Here is a 20,392-nt window from a genome sequence, read left to right on the forward strand (position 1 = left end):
TTTTTGAATTTTTCGTTGATTAGCATTATTGCACTATTTATTAACATTGTATATTGTTTTCTCCAACGCCAGGGTGTAACGTCATTCGAACTGGAAACTTTACTGCTTGTCACGATACTGTCGACCCCTCCACGTATATTGAATCATGTCAACAAGAAACATGTTTGTGTAAACAAGGTGGAGATTGTGCATGCTTCTGTTCGGCTCTGGCTGCTTATGTTCAAGAATGTAACCGACATGGTATCCCTATCTACTGGAGAAGAGAAGGACTTTGTCGTAAGTTAAATTGAATGCTTTCTAAGGGTTTTTAAAGAACGTAAATTTGTTTTCTTTATACAAGGACCTTTGTGACAAAAACTCTCATGTAATCAATAAGTTATTGTTTATATTGGAAGGAGTTTGAGAAATAAAACTTCTTTTGCAATTCATGAAAATCCAAATTTAATATTTAGGACTTGACTGTTGTGATCCTTGTGGTCATTCGTATGGTTATTACAAAGACAACATGATTCCCAAAACTTGTGATGACCAAAAACAAACATGTGACTCCAACCACCGATGTTGTCGTGGACCAGTGGTGGAAGGTTGTGGTTGTCCAAATGGTACCTACGATGATGGTAACAAATGTCAAGAATTTAATTCTTCCATGACAGTTCCTTGTTCCTCATCTGTTATAATTCCCAGCACCTCAATTCAACCATCAACGAGCTCACAAATCATTTCATCGACATCACCAATCGAAAGTTCATCTTCACCGATCGAATCATCATCACCAGCACCTTCCTCGTCATTATCATCATCTATCAGCCCATCTACGAGTATTCATCCTCCTCACCTTCGTCTACAGCAATAAGTTCATCAAGTGAAAGCTCATCTCAACCTATATCACAATCTTCATCAGAACTCATCTCCTCATCAAGCAGTGAATTCACATCTACTTCTTCCAGTTCCTCGGTATCTACACCTTCATCGAGCTCAGCATTCACCTCAAGTAGTGAAAGTTCAAGTGTGTCAACATCAACAAGTGTCAGCACATTCAAACCAGTCACTACTTCAGTTTCATCACCATCACCATCCACAAGCAAACCAGCTCCATCGACATCGATTGCTAGCTCATCAAGCCAAGTAAGCTCAAGCACAAGCCAAACAACTTACACTGAATCTTCATCTGAAAGTACTCAATCTCAAGTTGTTAGCACATCAAGCCCATACGTCAGCTCTTCGGTATCTACACCTTCATCGAGCTCAGCATTCACCTCAAGTAGTGAAAGTTCAAGTGTGTCAACATCAACAAGTGTCAGCACATTTAAACCAGTTACTACTTCAGTTTCATCACCATCACCATCCACAAGCAAACCAGCTCCATCGACATCGATTGCCAGCTCATCAAGTCAAACGAGTAGCACGCCATACGTCAGCTCTTCGGTATCTACACCATCATCGAGCTCAGCATTCACCTCAAGTAGTGAAAGTTCAAGTGTGTCAACATCAACAAGTGTCAGCACATTCAAACCAGTTACTACTTCAGTTTCATCACCATCACCATCCACAAGCAAACCAGCTCCATCGACATCGATTGCCAGCTCATCAAGTCAAACGAGTAGCACCATACGTCAGTATCTACACCATCATCGAGCTCAGCATTCACCTCAAGTAGTGAAAGTTCAAGTGTGTCAACATCAACAAGTGTCAGCACATTCAAACCAGTTACTACTTCAGTTTCATCACCATCACCATCCACAAGCAAACCAGCTCCATCAACATCGATTGCCAGCTCCTCAAGCCAAACGAGTAGCACGCCATACGTCAGTTCTTCAGTATCTACACCATCATCGAGCTCAGCATTCACCTCAAGTAGTGAAAGTTCAAGTGTGTCAACATCAACAAGTGTCAGCACATTCAAACCAGTTACTACTTCAGTTTCATCACCATCACCATCCACAAGCAAACCAGCTCCATCGACATCGATTGCTAGCTCATCAAGCCAAGTAAGCTCAAGCACAAGCCAAACAACTTACACTGAATCTTCATCTGAAAGTACTCAATCTCAAGTTGTTAGCACATCAAGCCCATACGTCAGCTCTTCGGTATCTACACCTTCATCGAGCTCAGCATTCACCTCAAGTAGTGAAAGTTCAAGTGTGTCAACATCAACAAGTGTCAGCACATTTAAACCAGTTACTACTTCAGTTTCATCACCATCACCATCCACAAGCAAACCAGCTCCATCAACATCGATTGCCAGTTCATCAAGTCAAACGAGTAGCACACCATACGTCAGTTCTTCAGTATCTACACCTTCATCGAGTTCACCATTCACCTCAAGTAGTGAAAGTTCAAGTGTGTCAACATCAACAAGTGTCAGCACATTCAAACCAGTTACTACTTCAGTTTCATCACCATCACCATCCACAAGCAAACCAGCTCCATCGACATCGATTGCTACCTCATCAAGCCAAGTAAGCTCAAGCACAAGCCAAACAACTTACACTGAATCTTCATATGAAAGTACTCAATCTCAAGTTGTTAGCACATCAAGCCCATACGTCAGCTCTTCGGTATCTACACCTTCATCGAGCTCAGCATTCACCTCAAGTAGTGAAAGTTCAAGTGTGTCAACATCAACAAGTGTCAGCACATTCAAACCAGTTACTACTTCAGTTTCATCACCATCACCATCCACAAGCAAACCAGCTCCATCGACATCGATTGCCAGCTCATCAAGCCAAACGAGTAGCACACCATATGTCAGTTCTTCAGTATCTACACCATCATCGAGCTCAGCATTCACCTCAAGCAGTGAAAGTTCAAGTGTGTCAACATCAACAAGTGTCAGCACATTCAAACCAGTTACTACTTCAGTTTCATCACCATCACCATCCACAAGCAAACCAGCTCCATCGACATCGATTGCCAGCTCATCCAGCCAAACGAGTAGCACACCATACGTCAGTTCTTCGGTATCTACACCTTCATCGAGCTCAGCATTCACCTCGAGTAGTGAAAGTTCAAGTGTGTCAACATCAACAAGTGTCAGCACATTCAAACCAGTTACTACTTCAGTTTCATCACCATCACCATCCACAAGCAAACCAGCTCCATCGACATCGATTGCTACCTCATCAAGCCAAGTAAGCTCAAGCACAAGCCAAACAACTTACACTGAATCTTCATATGAAAGTACTCAATCTCAAGTTGTTAGCACATCAAGCCCATACGTCAGCTCTTCGGTATCTACACCTTCATCGAGCTCAGCATTCACCTCAAGTAGTGAAAGTTCAAGTGTGTCAACATCAACAAGTGTCAGCACATTCAAACCAGTTACTACTTCAGTTTCATCACCATCACCATCCACAAGCAAACCAGCTCCATCGACATCGATTGCCAGCTCATCAAGCCAAACGAGTAGCACACCATATGTCAGTTCTTCAGTATCTACACCATCATCGAGCTCAGCATTCACCTCAAGCAGTGAAAGTTCAAGTGTGTCAACATCAACAAGTGTCAGCACATTCAAACCAGTTACTACTTCAGTTTCATCACCATCACCATCCACAAGCAAACCAGCTCCATCGACATCGATTGCCAGCTCATCCAGCCAAACGAGTAGCACACCATACGTCAGTTCTTCGGTATCTACACCTTCATCGAGCTCAGCATTCACCTCGAGTAGTGAAAGTTCAAGTGTGTCAACATCAACAAGTGTCAGCACATTTAAACCAGTTACTACTTCAGTTTCATCACCATCACCATCCACAAGCAAACCAGCTCCATCAACATCGATTGCCAGCTCTTCAAGCCAAACGAGTAGCACGCCATACGTCAGTTCTTCAGTATCTACACCTTCATCGAGCTCAGCATTCACCTCAAGCAGTGAAACTTCAAGTGTGTCAACATCAACAAATGTCAGCACATTTAAACCAGTTACTACTTCAGTTTCGTCACCATCACCATCCACAAGCAAACCAGCTCCATCGACATCAATTGCTAGCTCATCAAGCCAAGTAAGCTCAAGCACAAGCCAAACAACTTACACTGAATCTTCATCTGAAAGTACTCAATCTCAAGTTGTTAGCACATCAAGCCCATACGTCAGCTCTTTGGTATCTACACCTTCATCGAGCTCAGCATTCACCTCAAGTAGTGAAAGTTCAAGTGTGTCAACATCAACAAGTGTCAGCACATTTAAACCAGTTACTACTTCAGTTTCATCACCATCACCATCCACAAGCAAACCAGCTCCATCAACATCGATTGCCAGTTCATCAAGTCAAACGAGTAGCACACCATACGTCAGTTCTTCAATATCTACACCATCATCGAGCTCAGCATTCACCTCAAGTAGTGAAAGTTCAAGTGTGTCAACATCAACAAGTGTCAGCACATTTAAACCAGTTACTACTTCAGTTTCATCACCATCACCATCCACAAGCAAACCAGCTCCATCAACATCGATTGCTAGCTCATCAAGCCAAGTAAGCTCAAGCACAAGCCAAACAACTTACACTGAATTTTCATCTGAAAGTACTCAATCTCAAGTTGTTAGCACATCAAGCCCATACGTCAGCTCTTCGGTATCTACACCTTCATCGAGCTCAGCATTCACCTCAAGCAGTGAAAGTTCAAGTGTGTCAACATCAACAAGTGTCAGCACATTTAAACCAGTTACTACTTCAGTTTCATCACCATCACCATCCACAAGCAAACCAGCTCCATCGACATCGATTGCCAGTTCATCAAGCCAAACGAGTAGCACACCATACGTCAGTTCTTCAGTATCTACACCATCATCGAGCTCAGCATTCACCTCAAGTAGTGAAAGTTCAAGTGTGTCAACATCAACAAGTGTCAGCACATTTAAACCAGTTACTACTTCAGTTTCATCACCATCACCATCCACAAGCAAACCAGCTCCATCAACATCGATTGCCAGTTCATTAAGTCAAACGAGTAGCACACCATACGTCAGTTCTTCAGTATCTACACCATCATCGAGCTCAGCATTCACCTCAAGTAGTGAAAGTTCAAGTGTGTCAACATCAACAAGTGTCAGCACATTCAAACCAGTTACTACTTCAGTTTCATCACCATCACCATCCACAAGCAAACCAGCTCCATCAACATCGATTGCTAGCTCATCAAGCCAAGTAAGCTCAAGCACAAGCCAAACAACTTACACTGAATCTTCATATGAAAGTACTCAATCTCAAGTTGTTAGCACATCAAGCCCATACGTCAGCTCTTCGGTATCTACACCTTCATCGAGCTCAGCATTCACCTCAAGTAGTGAAAGTTCAAGTGTTTCAACATCAACAAGTGTCAGCACATTCAAACCAGTTACTACTTCAGTTTCATCACCATCACCATCCACAAGCAAACCAGCTCCATCGACATCGATTGCCAGCTCATCAAGCAAAACGAGTAGCACACCATATGTCAGTTCTTCAGTATCTACACCATCATCGAGCTCAGCATTCACCTCAAGCAGTGAAAGTTCAAGTGTGTCAACATCAACAAGTGTCAGCACATTCAAACCAGTTACTACTTCAGTTTCATCACCATCACCATCCACAAGCAAACCAGCTCCATCGACATCGATTGCCAGCTCATCCAGCCAAACGAGTAGCACACCATATGTCAGTTCTTCAGTATCTACACCATCATCGAGCTCAGCATTCACCTCAATTAGTGAAAGTTCAAGTGTGTCAACATCAACAAGTGTCAGCACATTCAAACCAGTTACTACTTCAGTTTCATCACCATCACCATCCACAAGCAAACCAGTTCCATCGACATCGATTGCCAGCTCCTCAAGCCAAGTGAGCAGCACACCATACGTCAGTTCTTCAGTATCTACACCTTCATCGAGCTCAGCATTCACCTCAATTAGTGAAAGTTCAAGTGTGTCAACATCAACAAGTGTCAGCACATTCAAACCAGTTACTACTTCAGTTTCATCACCATCGCCATCCACAAGCAAACCAGCTCCATCGACATCGATTGCCAGCTCTTCAAGCCAAACGAGTAGCACGCCATACGTCAGTTCTTCAGTATCTACACCTTCATCGAGCTCAGCATTCACCTCAAGCAGTGAAACTTCAAGTGTGTCAACATCAACAAGTGTCAGCACATTCAAACCAGTTACTACTTCAGTTTCATCACCATCACCATCCACAAGCAAACCAGCTCCATCGACATCGATTGTTAGCTCATCAAGCCAAGTAAGCTCAAGCACAAGCCAAACAACTTACACTGAATCTTCATCTGAAAGTACTCAATCTCAAGTTGTTAGCACATCAAGCCCATACGTCAGCTCTTCGGTATCTACACCTTCATCGAGTTCAGCATTCACCTCAAGCAGTGAAAGTTCAAGTGTGTCAACATCAACAAGTGTCAGCACATTTAAACCAGTTACTACTTCAGTTTCATCACCATCACCATCCACAAGCAAACCAGCTCCATCAACATCGATTGCCAGCTCCTCAAGCCAAACGAGTAGCACGCCATACGTCAGTTCTTCAGTATCTACACCATCATCGAGCTCAGCATTCACCTCAAGCAGTGAAAGTTCAAGTGTGTCAACATCAACAAGTGTCAGCACATTCAAACCAGTTACTACTTCAGTTTCATCACCATCACCATCCACAAGCAAACCAGCTCCATCGACATCGATTGCCAGCTCATCCAGCCAAACGAGTAGCACACCATACGTCAGTTCTTCAGTATCTACACCTTCATCGAGCTCAGCATTCACCTCAAGCAGTGAAAGTTCAAGTGTGTCAACATCAACAAGTGTCAGCACATTCAAACCAGTTACTACTTCAGTTTCATCACCATCGCCATCCTCTAGTTTTGTTTTGCCACCGGTTACTAGCACTCCAGTTATATTGTCTACAACTTCGGTTAGTTTTTTGCCACTACTTCCTCCTATTCTTTTTGAAAATTTTAGCTATTTTAGTTCTTTTGCTGTGTCACCCGGTTGGACCTTAGCCCGACTTGACAACTCGGCTAAAATTTTGTTCCCGGTTGAAGAAAATCCCCTGTTGTAAATTAAATTGGAAATTGACTTTGGTTTCATTTAAAGTTTAAAGGAAAAATTGTACTCCAAAATCACCCCCACTCGATTTCTTTAGCTGAGAACAGTAGGATTTATATCCCCACTGGGATGTCGAAGAAATTTTCATTTCATAGTCGAAAAAAATACGACCGGGGCCGTGAGATAGGAATGTAGTTTCATTTGCATACTTCTGTAGGTATTTTTTTGCAAGTTGCAAAAGGAAAAAAAGAAGTTCAACATGAGTCATTGATTTCAATTTATTTCAAAATATTCATTGTTTTTTTTTTACCAGGGATTTTCTGAGCTTCCAAAATCTTTGATTACACAAACCGTTGAAAGTTTTACGACGTCGGTAGTGGAAACATCTTCAGGAGTTGTATTCACGCCTTCATCAGGAACGACCTCAAAACCACCATTCGTAAGTATACATTACTAATATTCATACATCAATAAATTTGTGCATACGTAGAAATAGAAGATGTTCTTTCTTGGTCTAGCGGTTTGAAAGAATAGATGAAAGATCTTCTTTATAATTACGGTACAACCTTTAAAAATTAAGAACAATTTTTAAACCGTGCAGCAAAACGAGCTTAAGAGTCATTTTCTGTAAGAACCAGGCAGGTGGTGATAGTAGAAAAATTTGAATTCCTCCATATTGGATATGGTAAACAATAGTGAAAAACTCAGAATCCCAAAATTTCAGGTCCCCAAAATCCATAATGGCGGATTTACAGCCGATTTTTTGTCCGTTTAAGGTCACATGGGTTTTTTGGTTTTTTTGGAAGCACTAATTGGGTACTTTAAGAAAATTAATAAAAACCCATGTGATCTTAGTTGCAACTTGAAAAATTCCTCTTAAAGTTGTGACAAAGAAAACGGGCAAAAAAAGTGAAATTTTTTATTGGCTGTAAATCCGCCATTATGGATTTTGGGGACCTGAAATTTTGGGATTCTGAGTTTTTCACTATTGTTTACCATATCCAAAAATGGAGGAATTCAAGTTTTTCTGCTATCACCACCTGCCTGGTTCTTACAGAAAATGGCTCTTAATCAAGACTCTCATTTTTATGAGTGAAAGATAAAATTTCTAGTTTTTTCAGAAAGAATATTTAGTAAAAATAATGTGATTTAAGTTGATACAAACCTAATACGTCTCTTCATAACCAATCAAATCATTGTATTTTGAATACTGGGAGTGGTATTTAAGCAAAAATAGCTGCAATACGGAAAGCAAGATCGACTTTTCACTTCGCAAGTGTTGTCAACAGTTACAAGAACAGCAAAAAGTTAAGTTAGGATTGCGTTCTTTCCCTTTTTTGGTCTCTTTAAGGGCAGCAAAACCATGGAAAATCAAAACAATCTCTCTTAGTATTAAGAAATTTTTCTTTGTTGAAATGTGTTAAGCAACTTTATGACAGCAGATAAACCTTTAAACCCTAAAAGATATTTATATATATATATATAGTCAAGAAGTATAAAACCTTCAACTACTTAAAATGGAAACAATAAAGACAAAACTCACAAAACAAAAAGACAATATAAATACAACAAAAATCTAGAATGAACATTCACAGAAAATCAATCAGGTTGGAATTGAAAAGGAAAAAATGATGACATAGACATCCATCAATGCAAAACTAGTGATCTAAAGTGACTACAAGGAAGAAAGCGACTCAATATGAGTTAATATGGAAAGAAGTAACTCAATATGAGTCAAAAGATTTTTCAAGAAAACACATTATCTGTTCCTCAGTTTTCGACCTACACCTACGACCTACGACCTACCTTATATATATATATAACTTAAGTTTCTAGCGGAGGGAGGGACTTTATTAATGTTTAGTACTATTTTGTATTATATGTTCGTAATGTACCCTGTGTTTATGTTTCAATAAAGAAAAAAAAATGATATTTTTTATTGGCTGTAAATTGTATAAATACCGTCACTTCACATTGTGACCAGAGTGATAGAGTATCCTGATAGTCTTGGTCACTCCTGAATGCAGCCGTAAATAAAGATTTCTTCTTTATCTCACCATCATCATCTCGGTAAAGAAATACATCAATGTGAAGTGTCATTCACTTAAGTGGCTTAAATACCACTCCCAGTATACAAAATACAATGATTTGATTGGTTATGAAGACGTATCAGGTTTGTATCAACCTAAAACACATTATAAAGAAAATAAAACTTAGAGAATAATGATGTGGGAAAAGATCAAGAGCGATACATAAGCTGAATACATGAATTATAATGCTCTGTTTTAAAAGTCTAACTGTTGTCACACAATGTTAGTCAAACATTAAGAAGGGAAGAAAATAAAAGAAGACTCGTATCTCAAAATTTAAACTAACTGAAGCAAAAGTAACTTGAACACTTTGTTTTTTTAGCCTCCATTTACTATCCCGATTCCATCGTCAAGTACTTCATTTGCCTCATCATCGACCTCGAGTGTATCAACATCAACAAGTGTCAGCACATACAAACCAGTCACTACTTCTGTCCAATCACCATCACCATCTACAAGCAAGCCAGCTCCATCGACATCGATCGCAAGCTCATCAAGCCAAGCTACAAGCAGTACTCCATACGTTAGTTCTTCTGTATCTACACCATCTTCGAGCTCTGTATTTACCTCAAGCATTGAAAGCTCAAGTGTATCAACATCAACAAGTGTCAGCACATACAAACCAGTCACTACTTCTGTCCAATCACCATCACCATCTACAAGCAAACCAGCTCCATCTACATCGATTGCTAGCTCATCAAGCCAAGTAAGCTCAAGCACAAGCCAAACAACTTACACTGAATCTACATATGCAAGCACTCAATCTCAAGTTGTGAGCACATCAAGCCCATATGTCAGTTCCTCGGTATCTACACCTTCATCGAGCTCAGCATTTACCTCAAGCAGTGCAAGTTCAAGTGTGTCAACATCAACAAGTGTCAGCACATACAAACCAGTCACTACTTCTGTCCAATCACCATCACCATCTACAAGCAAACCAGCTCCATCGACATCAATTGCAAGCTCATCAAGCCAAGCTACAAGCAGTACTCCATACGTTAGTACTTCTGTATCTACACCATCTTCGAGCTCAGTATTCACCTCAAGCAGTCCAAGTTCAAGTGTGTCAACATCAACAAGTGTCAGCACATACAAACCAGTCACTACTTCTGTCCAATCACCATCACCATCTACAAGCAAACCAGCTCCATCGACATCGATAGCTAGCTCATCAAGCCAAGTAAGCTCAAGCACAAGCCAAACAACTTACACTGAATCTACATATGCAAGCACTCAATCTCAAGTTGTGAGCACATCAAGCCCATATGTCAGTTCCTCGGTATCTACACCTTCATCGAGCTCAGCATTTACCTCAAGCAGTGCAAGTTCAAGTGTGTCAACATCAACAAGTGTCAGCACATACAAACCGGTCACTACTTCTGTCCAATCACCATCACCATCTACAAGCAAACCAGCTCCATCGACATCGATTGCTAGCTCATCAAGTCAAGCTACAAGCAGTACTCCATACGTTAGTACTTCTGTATCTACACCATCTTCAAGCTCAGTATTCACCTCAAGCAGTGCAAGTTCAAGTGTGTCAACATCAACAAGTGTCAGCACATACAAACCAGTCACTACTTCTGTCCAATCACCATCACCATCTACAAGCAAACCAGCTCCATCGACATCGATTGGTAGCTCATCAAGCCAAGTAAGTTCAAGCACAAGCCAAACAACTTACACTGAATCTACATATGCAAGCACTCAATCTCAAGTTGTGAGCACATCAAGCCCATATGTCAGTTCCTCGGTATCTACACCTTCATCGAGCTCAGCATTTACCTCAAGCAGTGCAAGTTCAAGTGTGTCAACATCAACAAGTGTCAGCACATACAAACCAGTCACTACTTCCGTCCAATCACCATCACCATCTACAAGCAAACCAGCTCCATCGACATCAATTGCAAGCTCATCAAGCCAAGCTACAAGCAGTACTCCATACGTTAGTTCTTCTGTATCTACACCATCTTCGAGCTCAGTATTTACCTCAAGCAGTGCAAGTTCAAGTGTATCAACATCAACAAGTGTCAGCACATACAAACCAGTCACTACTTCTGTCCAATCACCATCACCATCTACAAGCAAACCAGCTCCATCGACATCAATTGCAAGCTCATCAAGCCAAGCTACAAGCAGTACTCCATACGTTAGTACTTCTGTATCTACACCATCTTCGAGCTCACTATTCACCTCAAGCAGTCCAAGTTCAAGTGTGTCAACATCAACAAGTGTCAGCACATACAAACCAGTCACTACTTCTGTCCAATCACCATCACCATCTACAAGCAAACCAGCTCCATCGACATCGATTGCTAGCTCATCAAGTCAAGCTACAAGCAGTACTCCATACGTTAGTACTTCTGTATCTACACCATCTTCAAGCTCAGTATTCACCTCGAGCAGTGCAAGTTCAAGTGTGTCAACATCAACAAGTGTCAGCACATACAAACCAGTCACTACTTCTGTCCAAACACCATCACCATCTACAAGCAAACCAGCTCCATCGACATCAATTGCAAGCTCATCAAGCCAAGCTACAAGCAGTACTCCATACGTTAGTACTTCTGTATCTACACCATCTTCGAGCTCAGTATTCACCTCAAGCAGTCCAAGTTCAAGTGTGTCAACATCAACAAGTGTCAGCACATACAAACCAGTCACTACTTCTGTCCAATCACCATCACCATCTACAAGCAAACCAGCTCCATCGACATCGATAGCTAGCTCATCAAGCCAAGTAAGCTCAAGCACAAGCCAAACAACTTACACTGAATCTACATATGCAAGCACTCAATCTCAAGTTGTGAGCACATCAAGCCCATATGTCAGTTCCTCGGTATCTACACCTTCATCGAGCTCAGCATTTACCTCAAGCAGTGCAAGTTCAAGTGTGTCAACATCAACAAGTGTCAGCACATACAAACCGGTCACTACTTCTGTCAAATCACCATATCCATCTACAAGCAAACCAGCTCCATCGACATCGATTGCTAGCTCATCAAGTCAAGCTACAAGCAGTACTCCATACGTTAGTACTTCTGTATCTACACCATCTTCAAGCTCAGTATTCACCTCAAGCAGTGCAAGTTCAAGTGTGTCAACATCAACAAGTGTCAGCACATACAAACCAGTCACTACTTCTGTCCAATCACCATCACCATCTACAAGCAAACCAGCTCCATCGACATCGATTGGTAGCTTATCAAGCCAAGTAAGTTCAAGCACAAGCCAAACAACTTACACTGAATCTACATATGCAAGCACTCAATCTCAAGTTGTGAGCACATCAAGCCCATATGTCAGTTCCTCGGTATCTACGCCTTCATCGAGCTCAGCATTTACCTCAAGCAGTGCAAGTTCAAGTGTGTCAACATCAACAAGTGTCAGCACATACAAACCAGTCACTACTTCTGTCCAATCACCATCATCATCTACAAGCAAACCAGCTCCATCGACATCGATTGCAAGCTCATCAAGCCAAGCTACAAGCAGTACTCCATACGTCAGTACTTCTGTATCTACACCATCTTCGAGCTCTGTATTTACCTCAAGCAGTGCAAGTTCAAGTGTGTCAACATCAACAAGTGTCAGCACATACAAACCAGTCACTACTTCCGTCCAATCACCATCACCATCTACAAGCAAACCAGCCCCATCGACATCAATTGCAAGCTCATCAAGCCAAGCTACAAGCAGTACTCCATACGTTAGTTCTTCTGTATCTACACCATCTTCGAGCTCAGTATTTACCTCAAGCAGTGCAAGTTCAAGTGTATCAACATCAACAAGTGTCAGCACATACAAACCAGTCACTACTTCTGTCCAATCACCATCACCATCTACAAGCAAACCAGCTCCATCGACATCAATTGCAAGCTCATCAAGCCAAGCTACAAGCAGTACTCCATACGTCAGTACTTCTGTATCTACACCATCTTCGAGCTCAGTATTCACCTCAAGCAGTCCAAGTTCAAGTGTGTCAACATCAACAAGTGTCAGCACATACAAACCAGTCACTACTTCTGTCCAATCACCATCACCATCTACAAGCAAACCAGCTCCATCGACATCGATTGCTAGCTCATCAAGTCAAGCTACAAGCAGTACTCCATACGTTAGTACTTCTGTATCTACACCATCTTCAAGCTCAGTATTCACCTCAAGCAGTGCAAGTTCAAGTGTGTCAACATCAACAAGTGTCAGCACATACAAACCAGTCACTACTTCTGTCCAATCACCATCACCATCTACAAGCAAACCAGCTCCATCGACATCAATTGCAAGCTCATCAAGCCAAGCTACAAGCAGTACTCCATATGTTAGTACTTCTGTATCTACACCATCTTCGAGCTCAGTATTCACCTCAAGCAGTCCAAGTTCAAGTGTGTCAACATCAACAAGTGTCAGCACATACAAACCAGTCACTACTTCTGTCCAATCACCATCACCATCTACAAGCAAACCAGCTCCATCGACATCGATAGCTAGCTCATCAAGCCAAGTAAGCTCAAGCACAAGCCAAACAACTTACACTGAATCTACATATGCAAGCACTCAATCTCAAGTTGTGAGCACATCAAGCCCATATGTCAGTTCCTCGGTATCTACACCTTCATCGAGCTCAGCATTTACCTCAAGCAGTGCAAGTTCAAGTGTGTCAACATCAACAAGTGTCAGCACATACAAACCGGTCACTACTTCTGTCAAATCACCATCACCATCTACAAGCAAACCAGCTCCATCGACATCGATTGCTAGCTCATCAAGTCAAGCTACAAGCAGTACTCCATACGTTAGTACTTCTGTATCTACACCATCTTCAAGCTCAGTATTCACCTCAAGCAGTGCAAGTTCAAGTGTGTCAACATCAACAAGTGTCAGCACATACAAACCAGTCACTACTTCTGTCCAATCACCATCACCATCTACAAGCAAACCAGCTCCATCGACATCGATTGCTAGCTCATCAAGCCAAGTAAGTTCAAGCACAAGCCAAACAACTTACATTGAATCTACATATGCAAGCACTCAATCTCAAGTTGTGAGCACATCAAGCCCATATGTCAGTTCCTCGGTATCTACACCTTCATTGAGCTCAGCATTTACCTCAAGCAGTGCAAGTTCAAGTGTGTCAACATCAACAAGTGTCAGCACATACAAACCAGTCACTACTTCTGTCCAATCACCATCACCATCTACAAGCAAACCAGCTCCATCGACATCGATTGCAAGCTCATCAAGCCAAGCTACAAGCAGTACTCCATACGTCAGTACTTCTGTATCTACACCATCTTCGAGCTCTGTATTTACCTCAAGCAGTGCAAGTTCAAGTGTGTCAACATCAACAAGTGTCAGCACATACAAACCAGTCACTACCTCCGTCCAATCACCATCACCATCTACAAGCAAACCAGCTCCATCGACATCAATTGCAAGCTTATCAAGCCAAGCTACAAGCAGTACTCCATACGTTAGTTCTTCTGTATCTACACCATCTTCGAGCTCAGTATTTACCTCAAGCAGTGCAAGTTCAAGTGTATCAACATCAACAAGTGTCAGCACATACAAACCAGTCACTACTTCTGTCCAATCACCATCACCATCTACAAGCAAACCAGCTCCATCGACATCAATTGCAAGCTCATCAAGCCAAGCTACAAGCAGTACTCCATACGTCAGTACTTCTGTATCTACACCATCTTCGAGCTCAGTATTCACCTCAAGCAGTCCAAGTTCAAGTGTGTCAACATCAACAAGTGTCAGCACATACAAACCAGTCACTACTTCTGTCCAATCACAATCACCATCTACAAGCAAACCAGCTCCATCGACATCGATTGCTAGCTCATCAAGCCAAGTAAGTTCAAGCACAAGCCAAACAACTTACACTGAATCTACATATGCCAGCACTCAATCTCAAGTTGTGAGCACATCAAGCCCATATGTCAGTTCCTCGGTATCTACACCTTCATCGAGCTCAGCATTTACCTCAAGCAGTGCAAGTTCAAGTGTGTCAACATCAACAAGTGTCAGCACATACAAACCGGTCACTACTTCTGTCCAATCACCATCACCATCTACAAGCAAACCAGCTCCATCGACATCGATTGCAAGCTCATCAAGCCAAGCTACAAGCAGTACTCCATACGTCAGTACTTCTGTATCTACACCATCTTCGAGCTCTGTATTTACCTCAAGCAGTGCAAGTTCAAGTGTGTCAACATCAACAAGTGTCAGCACATACAAACCAGTCACTACTTTCGTCCAATCACCATCACCATCTACAAGCAAACCAGCTCCATCGACATCAATTGCAAGCTCATCAAGCCAAGCTACAAGCAGTACTCCATACGTTAGTTCTTCTGTATCTACACCATCTTCGAGCTCAGTATTTACCTCAAGCAGTGCAAGTTCAAGTGTATCAACATCAACAAGTGTCAGCACATACAAACCAGTCACTACTTCTGTCCAATCACCATCACCATCTACAAGCAAACCAGCTCCATCGACATCAATTGCAAGCTCATCAAGCCAAGCTACAAGCAGTACTCCATACGTTAGTACTTCTGTATCTACACCATCTTCGAGCTCAGTATTCACCTCAAGCAGTCCAAGTTCAAGTGTGTCAACATCAACAAGTGTCAGCACATACAAACCAGTCACTACTTCTGTCCAATCACCATCACCATCCACAAGCAAACCAGCTCCATCGACATCGATAGCTAGCTCATCAAGCCAAGTAAGCTCAAGCACAAGCCAAACAACTTACACTGAATCTACATATGCAAGCACTCAATCTCAAGTTGTGAGCACATCAAGCCCATATGTCAGTTCCTCGGTATCTACACCTTCATCGAGCTCAGCATTTATCTCAAGCAGTGCAAGTTCAAGTGTGTCAACATCAACAAGTGTCAGCACATACAAACCGGTCACTACTTCTGTCCAATCACCATCACCATCTACAAGCAAACCAGCTCCATCGACATCGATTGCTAGCTCATCAAGCCAAGCTACAAGCAGTACTCCATACGTTAGTACTTCTGTATCTACACCATCTTCAAGCTCAGTATTCACCTCAAGCAGTGCAAGTTCAAGTGTGTCAACATCAACAAGTGTCAGCACATACAAACCAGTCACTACTTCTGTCCAATCACCATCACCATCTACAAGCAAACCAGCTCCATCGACATCGATTGCTAGCTCATCAAGCCAAGTAAGTTCAAGCACAAGCCAAACAACTTACACTGAATCTACATATGCCAGCACTCAATCTCAAGTTGTGAGCACATCAAGCCCATATGTCAGTTCCTCGGTATCTACACCTTCATCGAGCTCAGCATTTACCTCAAGCAGTGCAAGTTCAAGTGTGTCAACATCAACAAGTGTCAGCACATACAAACCGGTCACTACTTCTGTTCAATCACCATCACCATCTACAAGCAAACCAGCTCCATCGACATCGATTGCAAGCTCATCAAGCCAAGCTACAAGCAGTACTCCATACGTCAGTACTTCTGTATCTACACCATCTTCGAGCTCTGTATTTACCTCAAGCAGTGCAAGTTCAAGTGTGTCAACATCAACAAGTGTCAGCACATACAAACCAGTCACTACTTCTGTCCAATCACCATCACCATCTACAAGCAAACCAGCTCCATCGACATCAATTGCAAGCTCATCAAGCCAAGCTACAAGCAGTACTCCATACGTTAGTACTTCTGTATCTACACCATCTTCGAGCTCAGTATTCACCTCAAGCAGTCCAAGTTCAAGTGTGTCAACATCAACAAGTGTCAGCACATACAAACCAGTCACTACTTCTGTCCAATCACCATCACCATCCACAAGCAAACCAGCTCCATCGACATCGATAGCTAGCTCATCAAGCCAAGTAAGCTCAAGCACAAGCCAAACAACTTACACTGAATCTACATATGCAAGCACTCAATCTCAAGTTGTGAGCACATCAAGCCCATATGTCAGTTCCTCGGTATCTACACCTTCATCGAGCTCAGCATTTATCTCAAGCAGTGCAAGTTCAAGTGTGTCAACATCAACAAGTGTCAGCACATACAAACCGGTCACTACTTCTGTCCAATCACCATCACCATCTACAAGCAAACCAGCTCCATCGACATCGATTGCTAGCTCATCAAGCCAAGCTACAAGCAGTACTCCATACGTTAGTACTTCTGTATCTACACCATCTTCAAGCTCAGTATTCACCTCAAGCAGTGCAAGTTCAAGTGTGTCAACATCAACAAGTGTCAGCACATACAAACCAGTCACTACTTCTGTCCAATCACCATCACCATCTACAAGCAAACCAGCTCCATCGACATCGATTGCTAGCTCATCAAGCCAAGTAAGTTCAAGCACAAGCCAAACAACTTACACTGAATCTACATATGCCAGCACTCAATCTCAAGTTGTGAGCACATCAAGCCCATATGTCAGTTCCTCGGTATCTACACCTTCATCGAGCTCAGCATTTACCTCAAGCAGTGCAAGTTCAAGTGTGTCAACATCAACAAGTGTCAGCACATACAAACCGGTCACTACTTCTGTTCAATCACCATCACCATCTACAAGCAAACCAGCTCCATCGACATCGATTGCAAGCTCATCAAGCCAAGCTACAAGCAGTACTCCATACGTCAGTACTTCTGTATCTACACCATCTTCGAGCTCTGTATTTACCTCAAGCAGTGCAAGTTCAAGTGTGTCAACATCAACAAGTGTCAGCACATACAAACCAGTCACTACTTCCGTCCAATCACCATCACCATCTACAAGCAAACCAGCTCCATCGACATCAATTGCAAGCTCATCAAGCCAAGCTACAAGCAGTACTCCATACGTTAGTTCTTCTGTATCTACACCATCTTCGAGCTCAGTATTTACCTCAAGCAGTGCAAGTTCAAGTGTATCAACATCAACAAGTGTCAGCACATACAAACCAGTCACTACTTCTGTCCAATCACCATCACCATCTACAAGCAAACCAGCTCCATCGACATCAATTGCAAGCTCATCAAGCCAAGCTACAAGCAGTACTCCATACGTTAGTACTTCTGTATCTACACCATCTTCGAGCTCAGTATTCACCTCAAGCAGTCCAAGTTCAAGTGTGTCAACATCAACAAGTGTCAGCACATACAAACCAGTCACTACTTCTGTCCAATCACCATCACCATCTACAAGCAAACCAGCTCCATCGACATCGATAGCTAGCTCATCAAGCCAAGTAAGCTCAAGCACAAGCCAAACAACTTACACTGAATCTACATATGCAAGCACTCAATCTCAAGTTGTGAGCACATCAAGCCCATATGTCAGTTCCTCGGTATCTACACCTTCATCGAGCTCAGCATTTACCTCAAGCAGTGCAAGTTCAAGTGTGTCAACATCAACAAGTGTCAGCACATACAAACCGGTCACTACTTCTGTCCAATCACCATCACCATCTACAAGCAAACCAGCTCCATCGACATCGATTGCAAGCTCATCAAGCCAAGCTACAAGCAGTACTCCATACGTTAGTACTTCTGTATCTACACCATCTTCAAGCTCAGTATTCACCTCAAGCAGTGCAAGTTCAAGTGTGTCAACATCAACAAGTGTCAGCACATACAAACCAGTCACTACCTCTGTCCAATCACCATCACCATCTACAAGCAAACCAGCTCCATCGACATCAATTGGTAGCTCATCAAGCCAAGTAAGTTCAAGCACAAGCCAAACAACTTACACTGAATCTACATATGCAAGCACTCAATCTCAAGTTGTGAGCACATCAAGCCCATATGTCAGTTCCTTGGTATCTACGCCTTCATCGAGCTCAGCATTTACCTCAAGCAGTGCAAGTTCAAGTGTGTCAACATCAACAAGTGTCAGCACATACAAACCGGTCACTACTTCTGTCCAATCACCATCACCATCTACAAGCAAACCAGCTCCATCGACATCGATTGCAAGCTCATCAAGCCAAGCTACAAGCAGTACTCCATACGTCAGTACTTCTGTATCTACACCAGCTTCGAGCTCTGTATTTACCTCAAGCAGTGCAAGTTCAAGTGTGTCAACATCAACAAGTGTCAGCACATACAAACCAGTCACTACTTCCGTCCAATCACCATCACCATCTACAAGCAAACCAGCTCCATCGACATCAATTGCAAGCTCATCAAGCCAAGCTACGAGCAGTACTCCATACGTTAGTTCTTCTGTATCTACACCATCTTCGAGCTCAGTATTTACCTCGAGCAGTGTAAGTTCAAGTGTATCAACATCAACAAGTGTCAGCACATACAAACCAGTCACTACTTCTGTCCAATCACCATCACCATCTACAAGCAAACCAGCTCCATCGACATCAATTGCAAGCTCATCAAGCCAAGCTACAAGCAGTACTCCATACGTTAGTACTTCTGTATCTACACCATCTTCGAGCTCAGTATTTACCTCGAGCAGTGCAAGTTCAAGTGTATCAACATCAACAAGTGTCAGCACATACAAACCAGTCACTACTTCTGTCCAATCACCGTCACCATCTACAAGCAAACCAGCTCCATCGACATCAATTGCAAGCTCATCAAGCCAAGCTACAAGCAGTACTCCATACGTTAGTACTTCTGTATCTACACCTTCATCGAGCTCAGCATTTACCTCAAGCAGTGCAAGTTCAAGTGTGTCAACATCAACAAGTGTCAGCACATACAAACCGGTCACTACTTCTGTCCAATCACCATCACCATCTACAAGCAAGCCAGCTCCATCGACATCGATTGCTAGCTCATCAAGCCAAGTAAGTTCAAGCACAAGCCAAACAACTTACACTGAATCTACATATGCAAGCACACAATCTCAAGTTGTGAGCACATCAAGCCCATATGTCAGTTCCTCGGTATCTACACCTTCATCGAGCTCAGCATTTACCTCAAGCAGTGCAAGTTCAAGTGTGTCAACATCAACAAGTGTCAGCACATACAAACCAGTTACTACTTCTGTCCAATCACCATCACCATCTACAAGCAAACCAGCTCCATCGACATCGATTGCAAGCTCATCAAGCCAAGCTACAAGCAGTACTCCATACGTCAGTACTTCTGTATCTACACCATCTTCGAGCTCTGTATTTACCTCAAGCAGTGCAAGTTCAAGTGTATCAACATCAACAAGTGTCAGCACATACAAACCAGTCACTACTTCAATCCAATCACAATCAACCTCGATCACAAGTTTAGCACCTTCAAGCTCGGTA

At 42.4% G+C, this 20,392-nt stretch overlaps 1 protein-coding gene across 1 annotated transcript in view; it reads left to right on the plus strand.

Annotated features, from left to right (window-relative positions):
- The window catches only part of LOC136804935 (mucin-19-like), a 45,926-nt gene that overhangs the window by 12,908 nt on the left and 12,626 nt on the right, over positions 1-20,392 (plus strand). The window contains 6 exon segments of the mRNA XM_067061467.1: positions 73-276; positions 453-703; positions 706-1,618; positions 1,621-6,902; positions 7,350-7,475; positions 9,449-20,389. Coding sequence (XP_066917568.1) covers positions 73-276; positions 453-703; positions 706-1,618; positions 1,621-6,902; positions 7,350-7,475; positions 9,449-20,389 — 17,717 coding nt within the window.

The sequence above is a fragment of the Clytia hemisphaerica genome, unplaced genomic scaffold (assembly GCF_902728285.1).
Source record: "Clytia hemisphaerica strain Z4C2 unplaced genomic scaffold, Clytia hemisphaerica genome assembly, whole genome shotgun sequence".
In the NCBI taxonomy this organism is placed as follows: domain Eukaryota; kingdom Metazoa; phylum Cnidaria; class Hydrozoa; order Leptothecata; family Clytiidae; genus Clytia; species Clytia hemisphaerica.